A 21,730-nucleotide genomic window follows, 5' to 3' on the forward strand; every position below is an offset into this window, starting at 1 on the left:
ATGAGAAACCCTAGCAGTGAGTTGAGCAACACAGAACACTGCAGAAATCAGTTCCCTTCAATTTTCAGTATTCTTAACACTTTTTCCTCTGTTGCTGGCAAGGCCACACATGCTTTCTTTTATAGGTATGCAGAATCTTCAAGTCTGATGAATAAAACCTCCTTCTGCCCGTACCAGAAAACGAAGAATTTCTCTCTTAAGCTGAAATCCTAGTAAACCAGGAAGGTACAATAAAAAACAAGAGTAGAGTTACTTACGTCTGCTTCACAGCAGTAAGCTGGATGCTACAAATATGTTTTCTCTTGAAGAGCCTGGCAACATTGAAAAGACAACTCATCAGGCCTCAGGGTACCAAGACTCAGTCCATTCCATGTTTAGGATATATATACTTGCCTCACTAATCACCAGCTATCAGTTTCAGCAACACTCATCAGTCTTCCTTTCCTATGTACTCTGGCATCCTGACTATAACTGCTAGTTCACCTTCCCACAACCATCCCATATACTACCTTAATTTTTTCCATCATTTTAGAGACAGGTATTTTTACTTAGGGTATTTCTTGGCCTTTACAATGACAACCAAGAGAACCTCACACTGTTCAGTGTGCTTCAACACCTCTCCAAGAGTTAAGCTACTTAGGCAGTATTATCTTCATTTTACAGACAGGGAGAACAGAGAGAAAAATGACTGACATTTGAAAAGCCTTTAGAAAATTTAGAGTTCTTAACTTTCAGACTCTAAATTAATGAACTAGGAACCCAAGTAATTTCATTGGTTTTGACATGTTGCTCTAAGTTATATGCCAGAAGTAGTTGTGTGAGAAGTCAGTATGTGATTAAGCTGCGGTCTGAACCAGGATCTCCAAAACTAAGAAAGCACAGAATAGAATCTTCAAGTCACCAATAAGACTCAAAACATACTTTATTCAAAGAACAGAATTCATGGACAAGACAATTATGTTTACAAGAAAGTCCAGTGGTAAAGAAAAACCTGATTACTATTGAAGTTAACTTTTCATAAAGTTTCGTATTTTTGATTAAGGCTCTGGATAAATACATAACCATATCATACTGAAATATTAACCTAGTAGTTTAATACCTCCGTAACAATCAGGTGTACCCCTGCAGAGTCTCTCATGGTAATGCTTGTATATTCAATAGTTTCTTCACAGATTCCTTATACTGAGACATGTTATTTTCTGTTTCACCTTCATTTTTAAGTGCAATTACAGAGTTTCTGTAATTTTTAACCACTTCTGATGCAAGAAGCTCTTCCTTAGTTACACTACTGACATTCTCTGAGGCTTTTATTCGAAGTAGGGTATCCAAGGCATTTTTCTGAGAGTGGCTATTTTCCCAAATATACTCTTCCATGTCTTCCTCAGCCTTCTCACTCTCCCATGTCTCGGTTTTCTGAAAGAAAATATACATTGTCTTAAAAACTATTCAAGACTGAAACAAAGCTACAATAATTGGAGGAAACTTATCTCTATACCAGTTCACTTTAAAAATTACGTTCGTCATGGAACATATTTCCCCTCTGAAGTACAGAGGCTTGTAACTGAAGCCTCAAAGTTCAAAAGGTGCCTGTATGCCATACATTTTCTGTGCAGAATTAGTTTCTTTCCTCCCACTTAGCAAGTTCTTTATGTATCTGGCAAACATAACTAGATGAGTCAGAATAGGAAAAAAAACTTATAGACTAGACATGATGAATAACAACAAATCATCTAAAAGTAATAATTTTAAATTACCCTAAATGCTCAAGCTTTGGAAGTAGCCACCTAGCTATTACGTTCCTAGCATATCATTTTCATACATTTACGCTGGCTAGAAGATGCAACTCAAGACAGCTCATATCGAGTAACCAATGATGAGGGACAGCAATCCTTCATTGTTTGGGAAATGTTTTAATTGTGACTCGTCTGGAAAAGCACCACCAATCAATCTATTTCCTCTTCCTGCAAAACAAACTGCTCCTCGAAAGAAGCTCTGTCTGCAAGGCGCTAATTTTTATCTGATCAGTAATAGTAGACTGGATACTGGGGTTATTTAATCTGGGTAAGGGAAGACTCAAGGGGGGACCTTATTGCTCTCTACAAATACTTGAAAGGCGGATGGAGCAAGTTGGGGGTTGGTCTCTTTTCCCAAGTAAGGAGTGATAGGATAAGAAGTGACAGCCTCAAGCTGCACCAGGGGAGGTTTAGACTGGATAACAGGAACAATTTCTTCACTGAAAGGGTGCTCAGGCATTGGAACAGGCTGCCCAGGGGAGTGGTGGTATCACCATTCCTGAAAGTGTTCAAAAACCATATATATGAGGCCCTTAGTGACATAGTTTAGTGGTGGACTTGGCGCTGCTGGAGGAACAGTTGGACTTGATGATCTTAAAGCTCTTTTCCAACTGAGCTGATTCTATGATTCTCTGAGAAGATGAACACAGAACACATCAACCCACTTCCTGTAAATACTTGGCTTCTGCAGCTGCTCTTCATAAATTTTGTGTGTTTAATTTTTACTGTACTTTAGTAAATAAATATGCTTTGTAGATATATCTGTATTTTTATATAACGTAGACTGTATATTTATTTGCATATTTATAACTATTTAGTACTTTACTGGTGTAAACAGAGTATCCTTATTTCAACTATATAAGAATCACAATTTGAAATAGCTCTGGTGCTCACGTTTTTCTTACAGTTGTAGAAATCATATCTAAATAAAAATTACGTGTGTCCTGGAGTAATCATTTATATCATATGGATAGATGGATTTTATTTTTTAAAATCCCCTGCAAGAAAGGGCTCTGAAGTAAATTTTCAGCTAGGCTATGCAGAGTCCAAAGAGACCTGGCAATCATGAGAGGGATGGGTTTCTTTTTGCTTTGGTTTTATGGGAGTGGGTTTGGGGGTTGTTTTTCATTTAAAATACTCTGTCTACTAGTAACAAGGATGCTGCAGTCAAACCACAATATTTAATAACCTTTAATTGAGACCCAGGGTTAATTTTTTTCATACACACCTGTGTGCTTGGGTGTCTCTATGTGAATTTAAAAATACTTTAACAAATGCTGCATACTGCACCTGGTAAACGGAATCGCTTGTCTTTTAAATCTCCAAGTCCAAATGTTTAGTCAGAAACAGTGATTAACACTGCTAAAAGGCTCATATGACTGACATTAAAGCCTGGACATAATACAACACAGAAGTGAAAGAACCTCATTCAATATTTAGAGAGGGAAAAAATAAAGGACCGCCTGTATTGCTGAAACAGTAGTGGAACAAGTAGGTATAGCAGAGTATCCCTTGTACTTTTGAAAAATACTGCAATTCAGTGTGGAGATTTAGACAGTTTTAAATTAACTACATCATCCTGGTTTACATATCCCTTGTTTATGTACATAATGGCTATCCACAACATTTTCTTCCTAAACTCCAAAAGGATTTTAAAGCAAAAACTTCTCTCATAGGGATAGGGTTTCTCAAAAGTAAGGGAATATGGGTGTTGCTCCTGGTCACTCTCTGGACCAAACTCATGATGAAGTTCAAACAAAAGATCACTGTGAGACTTTTAAACACCTTTAAGTTATAGTAGAGATAGAAACTAATTACAGTTTCGACACTACGTTTATCTCTTCAGGAAAATCCTTCTCTGTACACATTAACTTACAGGATTTTGGAGATGCATGCTGATAAACAGATTAAGATTTCCCTCTCTCTTTTGAGTGATACAGAGTAAGGTTTTAAAGGAGGTCAAAGAATCTCTTCAGTATTTCTTTCTTGGAATCCGTCCCAGTGGAATGGCGTGTCAAAACTGATCTTAAAATAAAAGCTGACTTCTGGGGAAAATGAGGCAGGAAGGGATTTGACAGTAGGGGGAGATTTCAAAATCCATTCCTCTGCCCTGCTACAAAAAGCTAGTATCCATTGCTGCAATGTTGGTGGCCATGCCTCAAAATGAAAAGTTATCCTACTGTACACAAGTCCAGACATACATCACAAACAGGAAACTGAACAGAAACCAGATATATGCAAACTGACTGTTATTGAGCAAAACTTAAATACCTTTCCAACCAGATTTACTGCAAGAAAAAAAATAAATCTGGAACTATATATTCATTTGAGAAAGCACTGTAGGTAGACAAGCACCTATGAACTGAATAGGGGAAATGTTACAAGTGTTGTAGACATTATTTAAAGTATTATGAAGAAAAATAATGAGACAATGGAAGAAACTTCAAAAATGAGTCTTCATCACTCAGTTTTGTTATTTGCCCCCTGCAAATTTAAAATGCTACTGAACACTGCACAAAGTGTCTTACAAATGAGAATGTGTCTGTGAAAAAGGGAGTACAAGTGTGCCATTGTGTGACATTTTTCTAGAAACCCCACTTACTGAATGAGGTTAGAAATCAATAAAGTATTTTTCTTCAATGAATTCACTTAAAATGATTGTTTCATTCTACCACATGTAAGACACAATCTCAGAAAGTATTAACCGACCTGGCTGAAGATACACTAAGCTGATAATTTCAACTGTTTCTCGTATCAAAACTTTCAGTAAGATCTGAGGAGGTGGGAAAAAAAAACCCAACAAAATCACCAGAAAACTTTTCATATATAGTCAAAGAAACTAAACCTGTTACTAAAGAGGCACGGAAGATTTTTTTTTTCTTTTTTACACTTCCAAGTGCAAATAGAATTTTTTTTTAACGTCATAAACCACGTAAGGATTCGTTTCAAATAAACCCTTTTATGCTACAGTTTAAGCCAGTTATTTTGTAAGGTTTACAAGCCTTTATAATGTTTAATCTGAAGTGCTGACACAGTATAAATCAGTCCTCTGCTGTTTCTTTGGGGAAAAACGTATTTTAACTAGAATTTGTAAGTGGCACACAAAAATCTTCAAGGCAATTAAAAACATGACTCATAAGTCAATTTCCTTGTCAATGGTTTGACCACTTAAAAAATTAATGCTGTTTATGTTTAGCAAGACCAAGTATTTCAGTGTTTGTTTTGCTGTTTTGTTTCGTTTTTTTTTTCTTCAGGAGAGGCAAAGTCCTTTAAGTTGCAAGTCAGATTTCAAACTCTATAGAGCCTGGAATAAACACAGCAACAGCACAGGGTAGATAGATCCTCTAGAGCATCAGGGTGTCACAAGAAATACTGTGAAGACTAAACATTCCAGTAAGGTACAAATGCAAAACAGAAAGGAGAACAGGCAGAGAAGAAAGAGCTTTGCCTCAAAAAATATTGAAGAAAGAGATGCTGTCGCACTTAATGATAGCCACAGGCTTAATCTCTAGTTCTGTCACTAATTTAAGTGTCCTCAGAGGTCAACATCATCTAGATTACCTTTTTATAAATTAAGGACAGCACCCCACTTCTCTGGTCGAAGTGGCTGCATGTACTTTCTAGAAAATCCAGGCTTCTGACAGAGTCATTTGTAAGGTATTTCTCTAACTCAGGCTGTAAGATTCTGATCTTATGGAGTGTTTTGTTACGCCTGATAAGACTTCGTTTCACTCTGACATTTAGACTGAAAATTAAACACCTGTAAAAAACTGTATTTATGCTTCAAAAAGGTGTCTTCTCAAGCAACTAGAAATATGGGCTTGAACACAAGGTACTGCACAAAACCTACTATAGTCTGAAATTCTACAAAGACAATTTTGAAATCAACCTTTTCCTTCACTGTTTTATCCTTTGTGGTTCCAGGCAACCATATAAAAAAAAAGTTTAACCTTTTTTCACTACAATGCAGATTCCCTGTCAGCAAAACTTTTCCCTTTGATTTTATACGTTTGAATTCAGATCACCAGAGAATATTTATTAAATTTAACATCTACTGTGCCACTTAGCTTTATCTCTTCTGACTCGCATTAGTGATGAAGCCTTGGGTTGTCAGTTTTTGAGCATTGGTGAGTGCAAAACGAAATTTAATACATACTTCAAAACAAAGTATATATTACAACATTTCCAGACCACCCTTACTTCAGCTTCAGTTTGTTATTTAAACCATATATAATGACATGCTGAGAAAGAACGCTATTGTAGGAAGGGCATAATTATATCACATGCTTCATTATTCTAAGATCTCAAAGTCAGGAGATTTACACTAAGCAGTCTTCAGTTATACTAAAAGGTGCCCAGAGCTCTACATCTTTCTATCCCAGGTACATGCTCTGATCACTTGGCTACAGCCCTCATTTTCATTCAATGAACCTTGAATTTTCTGCTGCCCAGGGAGAATTGCTTCAGCAAGACTTCATATTTTCTCCTTCCACCCCCTATCCTAACCAATGTGTCACAACATCATGGGTGTTCAGAACATAAAGTATACTTTTGAAACCTAAGTAGCCAGAGACCTGCTTAGGTTTCAGAAGTGGACTTGTACCCTTTCACATAATTTAGTCTGAATTACAAGGTAAAATGCTGTGGGGAAAACTGCAAAATTCTACTGTTACAAAGTTCTCCTGACACAACCTGAAGTGAAAAAAGAAATGTGCTTACTCGTAATGGTTTAAAACGACTGTAGATGAAAAAAAGACAACACAATTTAAGTGCTGACTGGTCTAGAGAGAAGCTACATAATGTATTTTGGGCTTATCACCAATGGATATGCAAAAATATTCATTGAGCTGCATGCATACACAGACTCCCCACCCCAGCAGTGCCTTGCAGTTGAATGCTCTACTTAGAAAGGAATGCAAAAGAAATGTGGGACAGTTCCCCCAAATTCATTCTAACTGCACAGCTTTGGGGTTCACAGATAAATTCTACTCAAGTCTCTAGTGCCACTCTGTCCATTCTTCAGGTCTACTTCAACTTCCCTGTCATTTCATTTCAAGCACTATTAACTCCTACAATTTAAACACAATGCAAAGAGATGTACCCAGAACACCCTTTGGCTATTAACTGTACACATTCAGCAGCCATTTTCTACATATCCCTACTTCTATATTCCTTCTTTTTTACTGTTTTTAAATCTTGATTCTTTTTTACCAGACTCCCGTAACCACATTACTGGAAAAAGCAAGAGTTCAGAAGTGTGTACAGCACTACTCCATGGTTATTCTTGGTATGTTAGATTAGACTTTTTACTTCAAGAAACACACTGGAGAACAGCTTGCAACTTCTATCCCTTTTATAAGCAGTGTAAATGATTTTCCTTCCTGGGAAATTAACTTCCTGCTCCACTTGTTTCTCCTTTCTGCTTTCAACTTGTAACAGGACTTTTACTTTTTAGCGATAAACTATTAATCTGAGGAGTCTGAAGAAATCAGTTCATGATCTTTTTAACCACTTGAGGGCAGCAAACTCTTACTTTTTAAACACCACTTAAAAATACATTCAGGTTTAGAAGATGCTACAGCATTCAAGAAGCACCATGGTTTAAAGACTGGCGAAATACAAGAGCTTAAGTTGCTGTTTAACAATCTACCTAGTATTCATTGATTAAATAAATCCAGGCACAATCCTAAAGGATAATTTGAAAGGAATCACAGAAAAAGTCCAAAGAAGGTAAACTCAATCCTTACCATATTGCACAAGTCAGATTATCTACTGAACACATTCTAAACCCAAATAGAACACAAATATTTGATTAATAATCTGAAAACAGGATGCAACAGATTCCTGAACTACTTGGATGCTCCAGTTTGTAACTAATAAAATTATACATCACTAGCAATTAAAATATAATTACACTTGAAACTACACTTCCTGATTTATAACTGCATACAGTTTTTTCTTTTATATATTCACATCTTCACTGGTTCACAAAATTTAGTAATCCATTATTAAGATAGATCATAGAGTTATGCCACATGTAAGAGAAACAGGCAAACTTTTCAGGACTGAGGACAAAATTTACATGCAGTCAGCTTTTCTTTCACTTAGCAAGAATGGAACACCGCCCTCATCTTTTTCTTGAATTCCATCATGCACATGCATTAAAACAATGTGGCATTACTCTGCTGGGAAAGTTATCAAATCTTGCAATCAGTTGTGTCAAAAGTATTGATGTTACTGACTACACGGAAGGCCACTTCCCATCCATCCCCCTCCAGCATTAAAGTTTGCACAAATTAAAATAAACCATACATTGCTTGCTTATGGCTTACAACATGTATCAGACTATCTTTCAGCAAGTTATTACAAGGCATTGCCACTGATCATGGGAAAAACAGACCAAACAAGCAAATAAAAACCACACAACACAAAACATGTCAGACAAAATTAAAAAATCATGTCTCAGGAGACCATTAAGTTTTCATTGAAATCAAAGACAATTACAAGTGATCAATGAACTCATCAAATATTAACATGGAAGTTGAAAGGTGACAAAAGGGCAAGAGACTTGTGCATATTCAATACACATTGAACATGCACACAGCAATATCACATAGCCATGTCTTCCATCACTAAGTAATGCCAGAGCAAAGGACAGATGTGGTGTTCATCTGGAATTAATAAAGCAAGCAATGTATAGCTCTCTTGTCATTGCTTAATACTGGAAACTGATCTGGCATTAATTTAAAATTTGTAATGCAATGTAATGCTGTTTGGGAGAAAAATATCCATGCGAACAAAGCACTTGAAATCTCAAGTAAATATAGCTTTTAAGATGTTAGTACAACCTGAATTTAATTTGATGCATTCTACAATTACAAAATGTATCCTTCAAGGCAACTTCCAGTGAAACAGAAATATAGCTCATTCTCCTTATGTTTTTTTTTTTATGTTATCACTGCAAAAATCAAAATCAAGAACGCTAAAATTCACAAAAATGCTAAATACGGAGATTTAATTAAAATACTATAGAACAACTGGAAACAGGAAGAGTTAATTTTAGTAGCTAGTCATCTAAAACTTAGTTAAAAGAATACTTCTGTGGAAATATACAGATGATGAAGGCTTTCACTCTCTATCTCTGTGTGTGACTAATGAAGTATTATTATATAAATATTACATATAAATATCTAATGTGACTAATAAAGCATTACATTTAAGCAAAGTCAATTTATCCAAAATATAACTATGGGGTTTCAACAGTACTTTCATTTTGGACTGCTATCCTGTCTTCTGTTAAAAATGGCTGTAAAATTGTGGAAGGCAATACTTATAACCACCACGATTAACCACAAAAATACAGGAGACAAATCTGAAGAACTCACTGTAAGAAAAAGATCTGTGATCTAAAGATATCTTATTATATTTAGAGGACCAAAGAACTGCAGTAAACTATCAATGAACTGAAGTAATATCTAACATTTACAATGGATATTTCACATGCATAACCATTTAACAAAAACTACTGGAAAAAATTCCAAACACATCATATCTGGAATGATTATAGAAAAGTTTACATTACACTTGCCTTGACAAAAATATTTACCTAAAGAGTTACAAGAATTTTATGTATTTTTTAGGACACTAACTCAGATGTAATGAGATCCTAAGAATAACAGAAGTGTGGGAGGATGTCCCATTTCTGAGCAAAAGGGAGCTCAGAAAAGCAGCCCTTCCTTACTTCTTCCAGCTTGAGGGAAGAGCATTTAAGAAGCAGAATACTTCCAAGTTACAGCCACGATTACTGCAGCTTAGGAAAAGCCCATGACAAATTCTAATTAACAGATAAGAGTTTGGAATCGGGCAAAATGTAGATACTGTGCTGTTAGCTTTCATAGCTTTAAAGCTGGTAATACACCCCCCTCTGCTTCTTTGGAATAGACTTGTTTTCATCCTCTAAAACTGTCACTGCTGAAAATGCATAGATGACATGATAATCACAGAGTACACCATTTCTCTGGATACACTTAATTTATATTTGAATATTGTGTATAGGCAGCCCAACATGCTGGGTATATTTAGGAATCCTGAGAATTAAGGCATTTGCTGTTAGGCTCAGGGTCAGTTTTAGACTCGTTGTGAGAACAAAGTATTGGGAAAGAATCTCATACTAAGGTCAAAAATTAGAGACCTTCTGAAAATAGGCAAACTATGCATACAAACAGGATAGCATTTGCGAAGTTAAAAAATAATGTACCCTAAGCTGACTGGGGAATTGAGATTCAAACATAAGCAACTTAGCTTGGCTAAATCTGAAGAAAAGTGAGGTGGAAGAGGAAAAAAAATCTAAGATAACTTACTTGAAGCTGCACACAGTCATGGAACTTTTTATAACGGATGAGAGAGCATGCATGCGCATTAGAGAGCAAGAGTTATTCACAATTGCTTACCCAGGATTCATGGTACAAAACTGTGAGGAGGTGTATGCCATAATCATAGTTCTGTCTTCTTAGTGGACACCTGAAAGTTCAAAAACAAAGCTAGTCTTTCTGAAATCAAGCCACTGTAGCATACTTTTGAATGAAATGTTAACATTAAAATTTCTGAGTTTCAATGTAGGAAGCTTAGGAAGTTTGTGTTTGATTCACATGCATTTCTGAATTATACATAAACAAGAATAACATAATGAAGGCATGAGTATTAAGAACAAAGAAGAACAGGTATCTGCAAGTCAGCAGGAAAGTGTACAACATGCAAGAGTTTACAATCTTCAGGAAACATTAAAAACCTGTTTGCCCTCTGTGCCAAAGTGGAATCCAACATAAGGGAGCCTGAACTCCCCTAAAAAAAGATTTATTTTCTTCCCCCAGATCTGAATGAAGGAGCATGACTGGTGAAAACAGCTATGAAATACAGTTCAGAACAGACCTAGCCAACATTTTAAGATGAAAAGTTTCCGTCAATGTAGCTGTAAGTCAAAACGTGATCACCAGTAAATTTTGTTGGGCTAAGACACAGTCCTGTAAAAACAGTGTTTTTTTTTTAAATTAGTAATCAAAACCTTTTGCTGAAAAAACACCCAGCCCCTTCTATACTGTGACTACAGGCATGTTCTTTCCTTCTTGTAACCGTACCTGTCTGTTGTAATTGTGAGGGTATCTGTATCCTTACAGTACCGCTCTCCTACAAGTTTAACAAGCTTCTTCTTTGCATGGTCATCCAAATTCAAGTTTGAAAGTTTAACCTTCAAGCACAAGAGAAAACACCTTTAATTACTGAATAAATCCAATCTTTGCACCCGGAAAATATTTTGAGATAGTTAGACACATGTTTGATCAAGAACAATTAAATACGCATTTGCAAAATTTCTTCTGATTGCATCACATCCAAAGTATTAACACAAGGCAAGTATAATATGAATATTCAAACAATAAATTTCTTTTCATCCAAATGTCAAGAGTGGCTGAGGGAGAATATTTCTACTCAAACTTCTTTTTTTCAGAGCAAAAAAAAAGAGCTGTCAGTTCAGTCTGTAGCTGTATTGCATATTTACATGTACTTCACACAGAAAAAATAAATCCTTAATTGCTTTTTTCTCCCAAATACAGATCAGTAAAGTTAATACTAAGATATACCAAAGATCTTTATTACAAGCATCCAAAAGAGAAAGACACCAATTCAATAGACATCAAATCAGAAACCTCAAAACAATTACTGGGAGTTAATTAGAAGTATGCAAAGATGCACACAGATGACAATATAATGCTGATCAAACAATAATGTGAAAGGCTTGTCTTCTGTTCCAATAGCAGGAAACCCACAAACACAAGATAAACAACAAAGGACTATTATTATTTAAAAAACATCCTCCCCCCTTCAAAACAAACCAAAAAAACCCACACAAAACCACAACAAACTCACTAAGTTAGTCTGACACTAGTTTCTGTGTGCAATAATGACTATGACAAGTAAAACAAGCTGGTTTTAACTATCTGCTTACATAGTAGTAAATAAGAAGGCTGAGGACTTTAACAGTCTAAATATACATGGAATTGGAAATGTGAGTTTCAATTAAGTAAGAGTTGCTGAGGAATATTAAAAACATGAAGACCTAATAGTAGTCTCTTACTAATTTGCATACAAATTTGTGGAACCTTGCTCTTGGACCATAGATCGGAATTAGGAGACAAACCCAGAAAGGCTAAACTCTGGTATGCAATGACTACAAGGGGATGGTGAAGTTATTGCTAACAGTGGTGTGAAATGTCTATTTAAGTCAATGACAGACTATACTAAATTTCAGCCCCAAAGGTGTCACAACATAAAGGGAAAGCAGAGACTCCTACAGACAAAATGAACTACTACAGCTCATACACACACAGTTACATAGTATGCTAGAGATTGGAAGGGACCTCGAAAGATCTAGTCCAATCCCCCTGCCAGAGCAGGAACACCTAGATAATGTTACACAGGAATGTGTCCAGGTGAGTTTTGAATGTCTCCAGGGAAGGAGACTCCACAACCTCCCTGGGCAGCCTGTTCCAGTGTTCTGTCACCCTCACGGAGAAGAAGTTTCTTCTCAAGTTTAAGTGGAACCTCTTGTGTTCCAGTTTGTACCCATTACCCCTTGTCCTATCATTGTTTGGCACTGAGTAGAGCCTGGCTCCATCCTCATAACACTCTCCCTTTATATATTTATAGACACTAATAAGGCCACCCCTCAGTCTCCTCTTCTCCAAACTATAGAGACCCAGCTCCCTCAGTCTTTCCTCATAAGGGAGATGCTCCACTCCCTTAATCATCTTAGTTGCCCTGCGCTGGACTCTCTCCAGCAGGTCCCTGTCCTTCTTGAACTGAGGGGCCCAGAACTGGACACAATATTCCAGATGCGGTCTCACCAGGGCAGAGTAGAGGGGAAGGAGGACCTCTCTCGACCTACTAACCACCCCCCTTCTAATACACCCCAGGATGCCATTGGCCTTCTTGGCCACAAGGGCACAGTGTTGACTCGTGGTCATCCTGTCGTCCACTAGGACCCCCAGGTCTCTCTCCCCTGCACTGCTCTCTAACAGGTCGTTCCCCAACCTATACTGGAACCTGGGGTTGTTCCTGCCCAGATGCAGGACTCTACACTTTCCCTTGTTATATTTCATCAAGTTATTCCCTGCCCAACTCTCCAGCCTGTCCAGGTCTCGCTGGATGGCAGCACAGCCTTCTGGCGTGTCAGCCACTCCTCCCAGCTTAGTGTCATCAGCAAACTTGCTGATAGTACACTCAATTCCCTCATCTAAATCGCTGATGAATAATATTAAATAATACTGGTCCCAGTACTGACCCTTGAGGCACTCCACTAGTTACAGGCCTCCAACGGACTCCGCCCCATAGACTACAACTCTGGCTTCTCTCCTTCAGCCAGTTCGCAGTCCACCTCACTACCTGATCATCCAGACCACACTTCCTCAATTTAACTGTGAGGATGCTGTGGGAGACTGTGTTAAATGCTTTGCTGAAGTCAAGGTGGACCACATCCACTGCTCTGCCATCATCCATCCACCATGTTATTTCCTCATAAAAGGCTAAGAGATTGGTCAAACATGATTTCCCCCTGGTGAAGCCATGTTGACTGCCCCTCATAACCCTTTTACCCTTGATATGCCTTAAGATGGCACCAAGGATAAGGTGTTCCATCACTTTCCCAGGGACGGAGGTGAGGCTGGCCGGTCTATAGTTACCCGGGTCCTCCTTCTTGCCCTTTTTGAAGACTGGAGTGACATTTGCTTTCCTCCAGTCCTCAGGCACCTCTCCCGTTTCCCAAGACTTGGTAAAGATGATGGAGAGTGGTCTAGCAATGACTTCCACCAGTTCCCTCAGCACCCGCGGGTGCATCCCATCTGGACCCATGGATTTATGGATGTCCAGATTGCTCAACTGGTCTCTAACCCATTCCTCATCGACTAAGGCAAACCACTCCATTGACCTGACTTCGTCTAAGGTCTCCGGGGTACAGGGCTCTTCAGGACTGCCTGCAGCAGAGTAGACAGAGACAAAGAAGGCATTCAGTAACTCTGCCATCTCTGTATCTTCTGTCACCAGGGCACCCATCCCGTTCATCAGTGGGCCTACATTGCCTCTGGTGTTAGTTTTATCTGCCATGTATTTGAAAAAGCTCTTTTTGCTGTCCTTGACCCTTCTCGCCAGGTTTAATTCTAAGGAGGCCTTAGTCATCCTAGCTGCCTTCCTACATCCTCTAGCAGCAGCCTTATATTCCTCCCAAGTGGCCAGCCCCTCCTTCCATGACCTGTAAACTCTCCTCTTCCACTTGAGCATACCCAGCAATTCCCTATTTAGCCATGCAGGTCTCCTGGCCCTCTTCCTTGACTTTCTACGTGTCAGGATGCTCTGATCTTGAGCTCGGAAAAAGCAATCCTTGAATGCCAACCAATTATCTTGGGCCCCTTTACCTTCAAACAGCCTTGCCCATGGGATTTCCCCTAGCAATTGCTTGAAAAGGCCAAAGTTTGCCCTGCTAAAGTCCAGGGTTGCAATTCTACTTGCTATTCTGCTGGTCCTACCACACAAGATCCTGAACTCCACCATCTCGTGGTCGCTGCAACCAAGGCAGCCCTCAACCCTTACTGCTTCGACCAGATCCTCCTTGTTAGTGAGGATGAGATCCAGCAGCGCTCCTCTCCTGGTTGGCTCATCCACCATTTGCAGGAGGAAGTTATCATCCATACACTGGAGGAACCTCCTGGACTGCGGCTGGGTTGCCGAGTGGTCCTTCCAGCAAACATCAGGGAAGTTAAAATCCCCCACGACGACCACGGCCTGTGACTGTGATGCCGCTCTCAGCTGCCTGTAGAAGGCCTCGTCAACTTCCTCACCCTGATCTGGTGGTCTGTAACAGACACCCACAACAGTATCGCCCCTGCCAGCCTGCCCCTTAATTCTCACCCACAGACTCTCAACTCGCTCATCATCTGTCCCTGGACAGAACTCGGTGCATTGTAGTTGCTCCCGTACATAAAGAACAACCCCACCACCCCGCCTGGCTGGCCTGTCTTTCCTGAAAAGGACGTAGCCCTCCATGACTATATTCCAGTCATGTGAGCTGCCCCACCACGTCTCTGTAATTGCCACCAGATCATAATCTCCTGACTTAACACAGGTTTCTAACTCCCCCTGCTTATTTCCCATGCTGCGCACATTGGTGTACACACATTCCAGTGAGTGAGCTGAGCACACCGATTTCACCCTAGGATTATAGGAGGCCTCCCAGTCTTCATCAATTCTGGAGTGCTGCCCCACTGGGGCAAGCCCAGCTACAACCCCATCCCCCTTCAAATCTAGTTTAAAGCTCTCCAAATGAGCCCTGATAATTCGTGCCCCAGCATCCTTTTGCCTCTGTGAGATAAACCTTTCCCACATGCCATTGTCCAGACTGGTGCCCTATAAAACCAGCCGTTATCAAAGAATCCAAAGCCCTGCCTGTAGCACCAGTCTCGAAGCCAATCGTTTATGGACTGAATTTTCCCATTCCATCCCACATCATCAGTGGAAGATGGAAGGAGTGAGGAGAAGATCATGAGCCCCAGACTCTTTCACCATCCGCCCCAAGGCCCTGTAGTCTTTCTTCATCCCCCTCAGACTGCGGGAAGCAGCTTCCCCCTCACCTGTCTGGAAGACCAGCAGTGGGTAGTAGTCTGTCAGGTGCACCAGGTTGGGGAGTGCCCTAGTGATACCCCTGATCCAGGCTCCAGGCAGACTACAAACTTCCCTATGATGAGGGTAAACTCTGCATATCGGGCCCTCTGTTCCTCTCAGAAGGGAATCCCTACTACAATGACCCTTCTTTCTTTCTTATCAGAGGCAGTCCAGAGGTGCAAAGTCGACCGCCTTTTCCTATGTGGCCTTGTAGGCTGGCCTTGCACCACATTCTCACCTACCTCTCCTTCAAGATCCAGGGCCTCAAACCTATTACGGAGGGACACCTGGGGAAGCAGGGCAGGAAGGGGGGAGGGTTTCCCACGACGCCGAACTGGGACTCGCTTCCAGCCCTCGTTGTCTTTTTGGTCCCCTACCTCTGCGCAACAGCTACAGGGCAGGGGGTGTCTCGGGCTATCCCCCTCTGTGTGAGAAGGCAGGGGGTTCTTCCCCTTTTGGGGGCTATCTCCCTGGAACCGTTCCAACTGGCACGCCAGGGAGTTGCTCCACCAGTCGATCTCCCTTTCACACTCCCTGATGGTCCTCAGCGTCTCAACCTCCTCCTTAAGTTTTGCAAACCAGGCTAAGCAGATCTTCTACCTGCTCACACCTCACGCAGGTGGAATGCTGTCCTCCCTTCCCCGGCAGCAGCAGGCTCTGGCACTCCCTGCATCCAGAGACCTGAACAGCCAGTTTGGGACGGGGTCTCTGTCTGAGTTGCTACAGTCTTCTTACTGCAAGCTCTAGTGTTATGAGCATATGGTATCATGCAGTATTTTAACTTACATACTGACAGAGTAAGAACACAACTATCACTGACCACACTGCTGCTGCTCTTAAGATAGGCTCAAATCTCATCTTGAAAACATGTTTAACTATGCAGCACAATCCTATCTTTACTACCATGAGGGCAGGCAAGCACTGGAACAGCTTGTCCAGAGAGGCTGTGCCACCTCCAACCCTGCAAGTTTTCAAGATGCAGCCAGATGAAGTCCCAGGTAACCTGGTTTGATCTTACACCTACCTTACTTTGAGCAGAAGGTCAGACTGGAAAACTCCTGAGCTCCCTTCCAGCCTCAAGTATCCCATGATCCTATGATTAGAAGGCTGCCTCTCCTACTGCATACACGCTGATGCCTGGAGGCTTGCCAACTCAATACATACTAATAGTACCACATTCATATGACCCATTTTTCAATACCTGTGCACTTCTAGAGTCTATAAATTAGGAATGAAAGAGTCTAAGCAAGACATTGAGTACAAAGGCACTTACAGACCCTTCTATAAAGATTCTTCAGAAGCTACAATATTTTGTTTATATATGAGAGCTTAGTCTTCACTTATAAACACACATCCATAATCTTACAACCTCAGTTCTAACATGCTTAAGGAAATCCACTGTTTTTTATTCAGACATTCAGTAAATCATTTCCCTCATTTCCTTACAACACATCATACTTGCACTAAGGTTTTGGGGAAAAAAAAAAGGCTGTTAGGCTTTTTACCAAAAATACTACTTACTCTTAAAGTCACCACTCTTGCTTTGGGATTACGAATAGATGTCCCTGAAGACACATAATCTGTTGTTTCAATTTCAATAGGAAAATGCTGTTCACATTTCTCATCACTGTCCAAAGCACTTGGCCATTCAGTGCAGAAATCTGCATAATAAAGAGAAAACACTCTAATACCTGTTGGCTTGTTTGAGAATTTTGCAAATTTATTGCAATGCATCTTTTAAAAAGTTCTATTTATAGAAACTGTATTCATTTAGATAATGTCAGAGCCTCTGCTAAACTTGCTCCAGTATTTCAATGTCTTTCTTTGTACTGAATTCCCCAAAATAGGACACAATACTCCAGGTGCAGTCTCACAATTGCCAAATAGAATCACAGAATGATTCAGGTTGGAAGGGACCTTCAGGATCACCAAGACCAACCCCCTGCCATAGGCAAGGACATCTTTCACTATATCAGGCTGCTCAAGGCCATCCAACATGGCCTTGAATAGATCCAATGATGAGGCACCCACAGCTTCTCCAGGTAAGCTCTTCCAATGTCAACACCATCATTGTAAAAAATGCCTTCCTTATGCCCAATCTAAATATCTACTCTCTCCCAGCTTAAAATCATTGCCCTCTGCCCCGTCACCACAGGACTGGGTAAAAAGCCTCTCCCCATCTTTCTTATAAGTCCCCTTTATATACTTAAAGGCAATAATAAGGTTCCCCCAGAGCCTTCTCTTCTCCATGCTGAACAACCCCAGCTTTCTCAGCCTTTCTTCACAGGAGAGATGTTCCACCCCTCTGGTCATCTGTGTGGCCCTCCTCTAGCAGGTCCACATCCTTCTTGTACTGGGGATCTCAGAACTGGATGCAATGCTCACGAGAGGGAAAAGAATTACTTTCCTGAATATGGTGACTACACTCTTGTTAATAAAATCCAGTATGTAGTTAGATTCCCTTGCCACAAGGGCACACAACTGACTCATGTTCAATTTTCAAATACCCACAAGGCTCTTCCACAATGCTTCTTTCTAGCTGTTTGCCCCCATCCCATGCTTGTACTGTTACTCCATTCCAGGTGTAGGACTCTATACAGCAACAAGCAAGCATACAACACTATCCAAAACCTGACAAATAACCAGCTTCAGAGGGGGACCATGTCTCACCTTCTATTTCATTGCACATAGTTACCTTTTCCATGGTCTTAAAATTCTGAGAGATGATTTTTAAAAACAGTAAAAATAACAAACAAACAAACAAACAAAAACCCAACAACAAACCAAAACCTCACCTTTAAGAGCTGCACAGTGTTTCTTAATTGCAGGAGGAGTAAGATGCAAAAAATTGGGAATCTGAAACAGACATATTAAGAGTTACCAAAATAATAGCTCTTTGTCTGTTTATAAATAAAGGGGCATTACTGAAACCTGATTATACTTTCAACTTTCATTAAGGCAGTAGAATACCCTTAATAAAATATTCAGGTAAGAAGACTATTCTCCAGCCCAATTTAACAAAAGACTTAAGTTAGCCCCATTACAAAGGTACAGGCATGATAGTCGTAAATAAGTTTCCTGATGTGGTTCATTAATTACACTTGTATTTGTTACCATTTATTATAGAAATTAAGAGTATTATCCTATTTAATAAAAGAAAACAGTATCCAATACAAATATTCCAATCAAGGCAGCACAGTCTTAGTGAATAATAACAAAAGTTAGCACATACCAATGACATATGTCTTACCTTCAAAAGTTCTAAGTTGCCTTCTTTTGGTGGAGGTACTCCTCTCTTCACCGGGTAACCCATTCGAATTGGGAGAGGCACAGAGGCAGGTTTAAACACAGCTGCTGTTGGATAAACACTGGTCCAGTCCTGATCAACAGCCATCTTCTCAGTTCTGGGAGGTATATGCTAATAAATTGGAAATTATAAAAGTCTGATGGGAGACACTTTTTTTTGAGACAAAGCGGAAGCAACACATGCCCCAGTTATTTCAGGAATAAATTTCCATAGCTAGAAATTTCAAGACACCTTTACATCAAAGGTTAGTATTCATCTGTAAAGAAATTTTTAAAAGACAGCCTAGGCAGCAGGTCTTTCCCAATCTTCAACTGCATTTTATTTCAGAAATGCTTAGAAAGAAGTACATTTAGTATGTCCCAGGCCCACTTTCACTATTTGCTTTCAAAAATCATACCTAATACACTACTTTTGAAATTTTTATGTGGAATAAATAAGAAAATTCCTAGTGATTAAATATTCAGGTGTGAATTTTAATTCTACTTTTAAAAAACAATTTCACTTATGCACAAAACAAGATGTTTTAGCTATGCCAGAAAACAAGCACTACAAATCCTGTAAACTCAAACTAAAACCAACATTAAAATGTCTGATTTTATTTTAAATGCAACTTTAACTTACTTTTAAGACTTGCAGTAAAAAGTGTTAATACAGACTAACTGTTAGCTTGTTACTGTTAATGGTTTTGCCTTTATAAGAACATGGAGTGAAAACAGCTGGGACATTCAAGAAGCCAAGTGCTGGCTCTGGGATAATCACAGTGGATTGTTTCACCAGGCTGTGACTGCAGAAGGGGTTCCTATACAAACTGTTAAGACATACAGCTTAGAAAACTTTTTCAAACACCTCAATTAAGTGCAAACAGTTTCAGTGCTTACTGATCTTATGAACTGTTGTGTCCTGCCTCTTCTTGCTAAAGCTGAAAAAAAAGAAAAACATTTTCAATACAAACTATTATACTCTAATTTAAACACTTTCAGACATCTCCCTTCTAAAAAAAGCCCAAACAACACCAAAACAATGTGGCCTTTATAATACTCAGACAAACAAAGGTGGATCTGATTATAATTATTTTCAAGTATCCTGTTTCAACTTGGGATTTGTTTGGTTTTTAATTATTGCTACATTACAATACAGTATGTATTCAGCAAAAAACACTGAAGGGGATTTGGAAGTGGATGTTTGGGTTCTTTCTGCCCCATTAATTTGGCTTCCACTCCTACCCCACATAAGCCTTTGAAAGGCTTGTGAATTTCAGTTATTTTGTTTTCCTTGTCTAAGTACTTTATAGATACAGTTCTGTTTCTCCTCTTTTTCCTATATACAAATCTAAACTGAAGAATACATATGGGGCTCTTCAACAAGTAATACACAAGCATTCTTTTACCCCTTTATCTGTTGGTTTTTGCAATGCTTTCAGACACACTTCATCATATCAATCTCATTATTTCTGTTACAAACACCTACAATTTCAGGGCAGGAGACATTTTACTTCTGCAGTGCCACATCCTCCAACATCAAACATCTCTTACAGATCACTTACAGATCCTTTCTGCCCACCCACCCTTGGGAAGAATGTTGCTACAACCCTGGCAAGCAAGTTTCCATTTGACCTTAGAACCTCCTGAAGCTCCAGTCTGAGGCCAGGCATGACATCAAATGTTTAACATGAGTGCACATCCCATAACAAACTGAAATTCTTATTTGCAATACCTAAAACCAGGCAATATGCTGCAGGTCCACCGTAATCCTGAGTGTCCACCTCTGAAGCCCCCAACGTAAGACCTGTTGGAGTGACTCCAGAGAAGGCCACAAAGATGCTTCAAGGGCTACAGCACTTCCCCTATGGTGACAGGCTGAGAGAGCTGGAGCTTTCCAGCCTGGGAAACAGAAGGCTCTGGGGAAACCTCATAGCAGCTTCCAGTGCCTAAAGGGGGGTTGCAAAAAATTTGGAGAGGCCCTTTTTTAAAAGACTGTGTGAAACAGGACAAGGGCAAACAGCTTTAACCTGGCAGAAGGGAGATTTAGATTAGATATTAGGAAAAAATTCTTCACTATGAGGGTGGTGAGGCCCTGGCACAGGTTGCCCAAAGAAGCTGTGGCTGCCCCATCCCTGGCAGTGTTCAAGGCCAGGCTGGATGGGGCTTTGAGCAACCTGGTCTAGTGGAAGGTGTCCCTGCCTGTAGCAGGGGGTTGGAACTGGATGATCTTCAAGGTCCATTCCAGCCCAAAACAGTCTGTGATTCTATGATCCTTTGAATCTAGCAGTGTCTAGCAAACATCAAGTTGCTTACTTCTGTCTTCAGACTATTCACAACATTTGCACTGCCAAAATTCATAACCTTTATCACAAAAGACTTCAAAGATAAAATAAACCCTCTCCTGCAAATATTTGCAAACAAAACGCCTTAATCAGAGCGGCCTGTAGCCGGGAAGGAAGGAGGGCCACAGGCCTGAGCTCGCCGCCCGCTCCCGGAACCCTCCTACCCCGGAGCCCCCAGCCCCATACGGCTGCACCCCTGCCGCCACCACAACGTACGCCTGGTTGCTCTCACCTTCCCCCTGCTGTCCTTCCTTACCGCTCACCGCAGGCGCGGAGGAATAAGCCGCGGCCGCGAAGCGAGACGCGACCACAACCAGCCCGCGGCACCGGGATAGCACAACCCAGCAACCACCTAAAGCCGCGCCACTGACAGGCGCCATCTTGGGAATTGCCGCACACAAGCTCCCCCCACAGCCAACCTCTCGTCACGATGGTAGCCGGCTCAGGCCACACCAGCTGGAAAAGCGAAGGGGAGCAGTTCCCCGCCCTCAAGGAGGATAGGAGAGGAGCGTGCTGCGGTCAGCGAGGGAAGGGGAGGTCCGGACCCCAGAGAGGCTCCAGGGGCGGGACGAAACTATGGGAGTAAGCTTACGACCCCAGAGA

The 21,730-nt window shown here is 40.4% G+C and overlaps 1 protein-coding gene across 1 annotated transcript; it reads right to left on the bottom strand.

Moving 5' to 3' along the window:
* Positions 1–904: 904 nt before the first annotated feature.
* On the bottom strand, positions 905–21,507 carry MRPS35 (mitochondrial ribosomal protein S35). The gene is made up of 8 exons (XM_057426286.1): positions 21,360–21,507; positions 19,683–19,723; positions 18,748–18,915; positions 18,293–18,353; positions 17,019–17,158; positions 10,928–11,037; positions 10,244–10,313; positions 905–1,413 (listed from the first exon to the last, which is right to left on the bottom strand). Exons 1-8 carry the CDS (start codon positions 21,505–21,507, stop codon positions 1,135–1,137), a joined length of 1,017 nt encoding a protein of 338 aa, XP_057282269.1. The 3' UTR covers positions 905–1,134.
* Positions 21,508–21,730: the final 223 nt, after the last annotated feature.

The sequence above is a fragment of the Pezoporus wallicus genome, unplaced genomic scaffold (assembly GCF_028554395.1).
Source record: "Pezoporus wallicus isolate ANWC-B61680 ecotype Strahan unplaced genomic scaffold, APGP_CSIRO_Pwel_v1 scaffold_3294, whole genome shotgun sequence".
NCBI classification, from domain to species: domain Eukaryota; kingdom Metazoa; phylum Chordata; class Aves; order Psittaciformes; family Psittacidae; genus Pezoporus; species Pezoporus wallicus.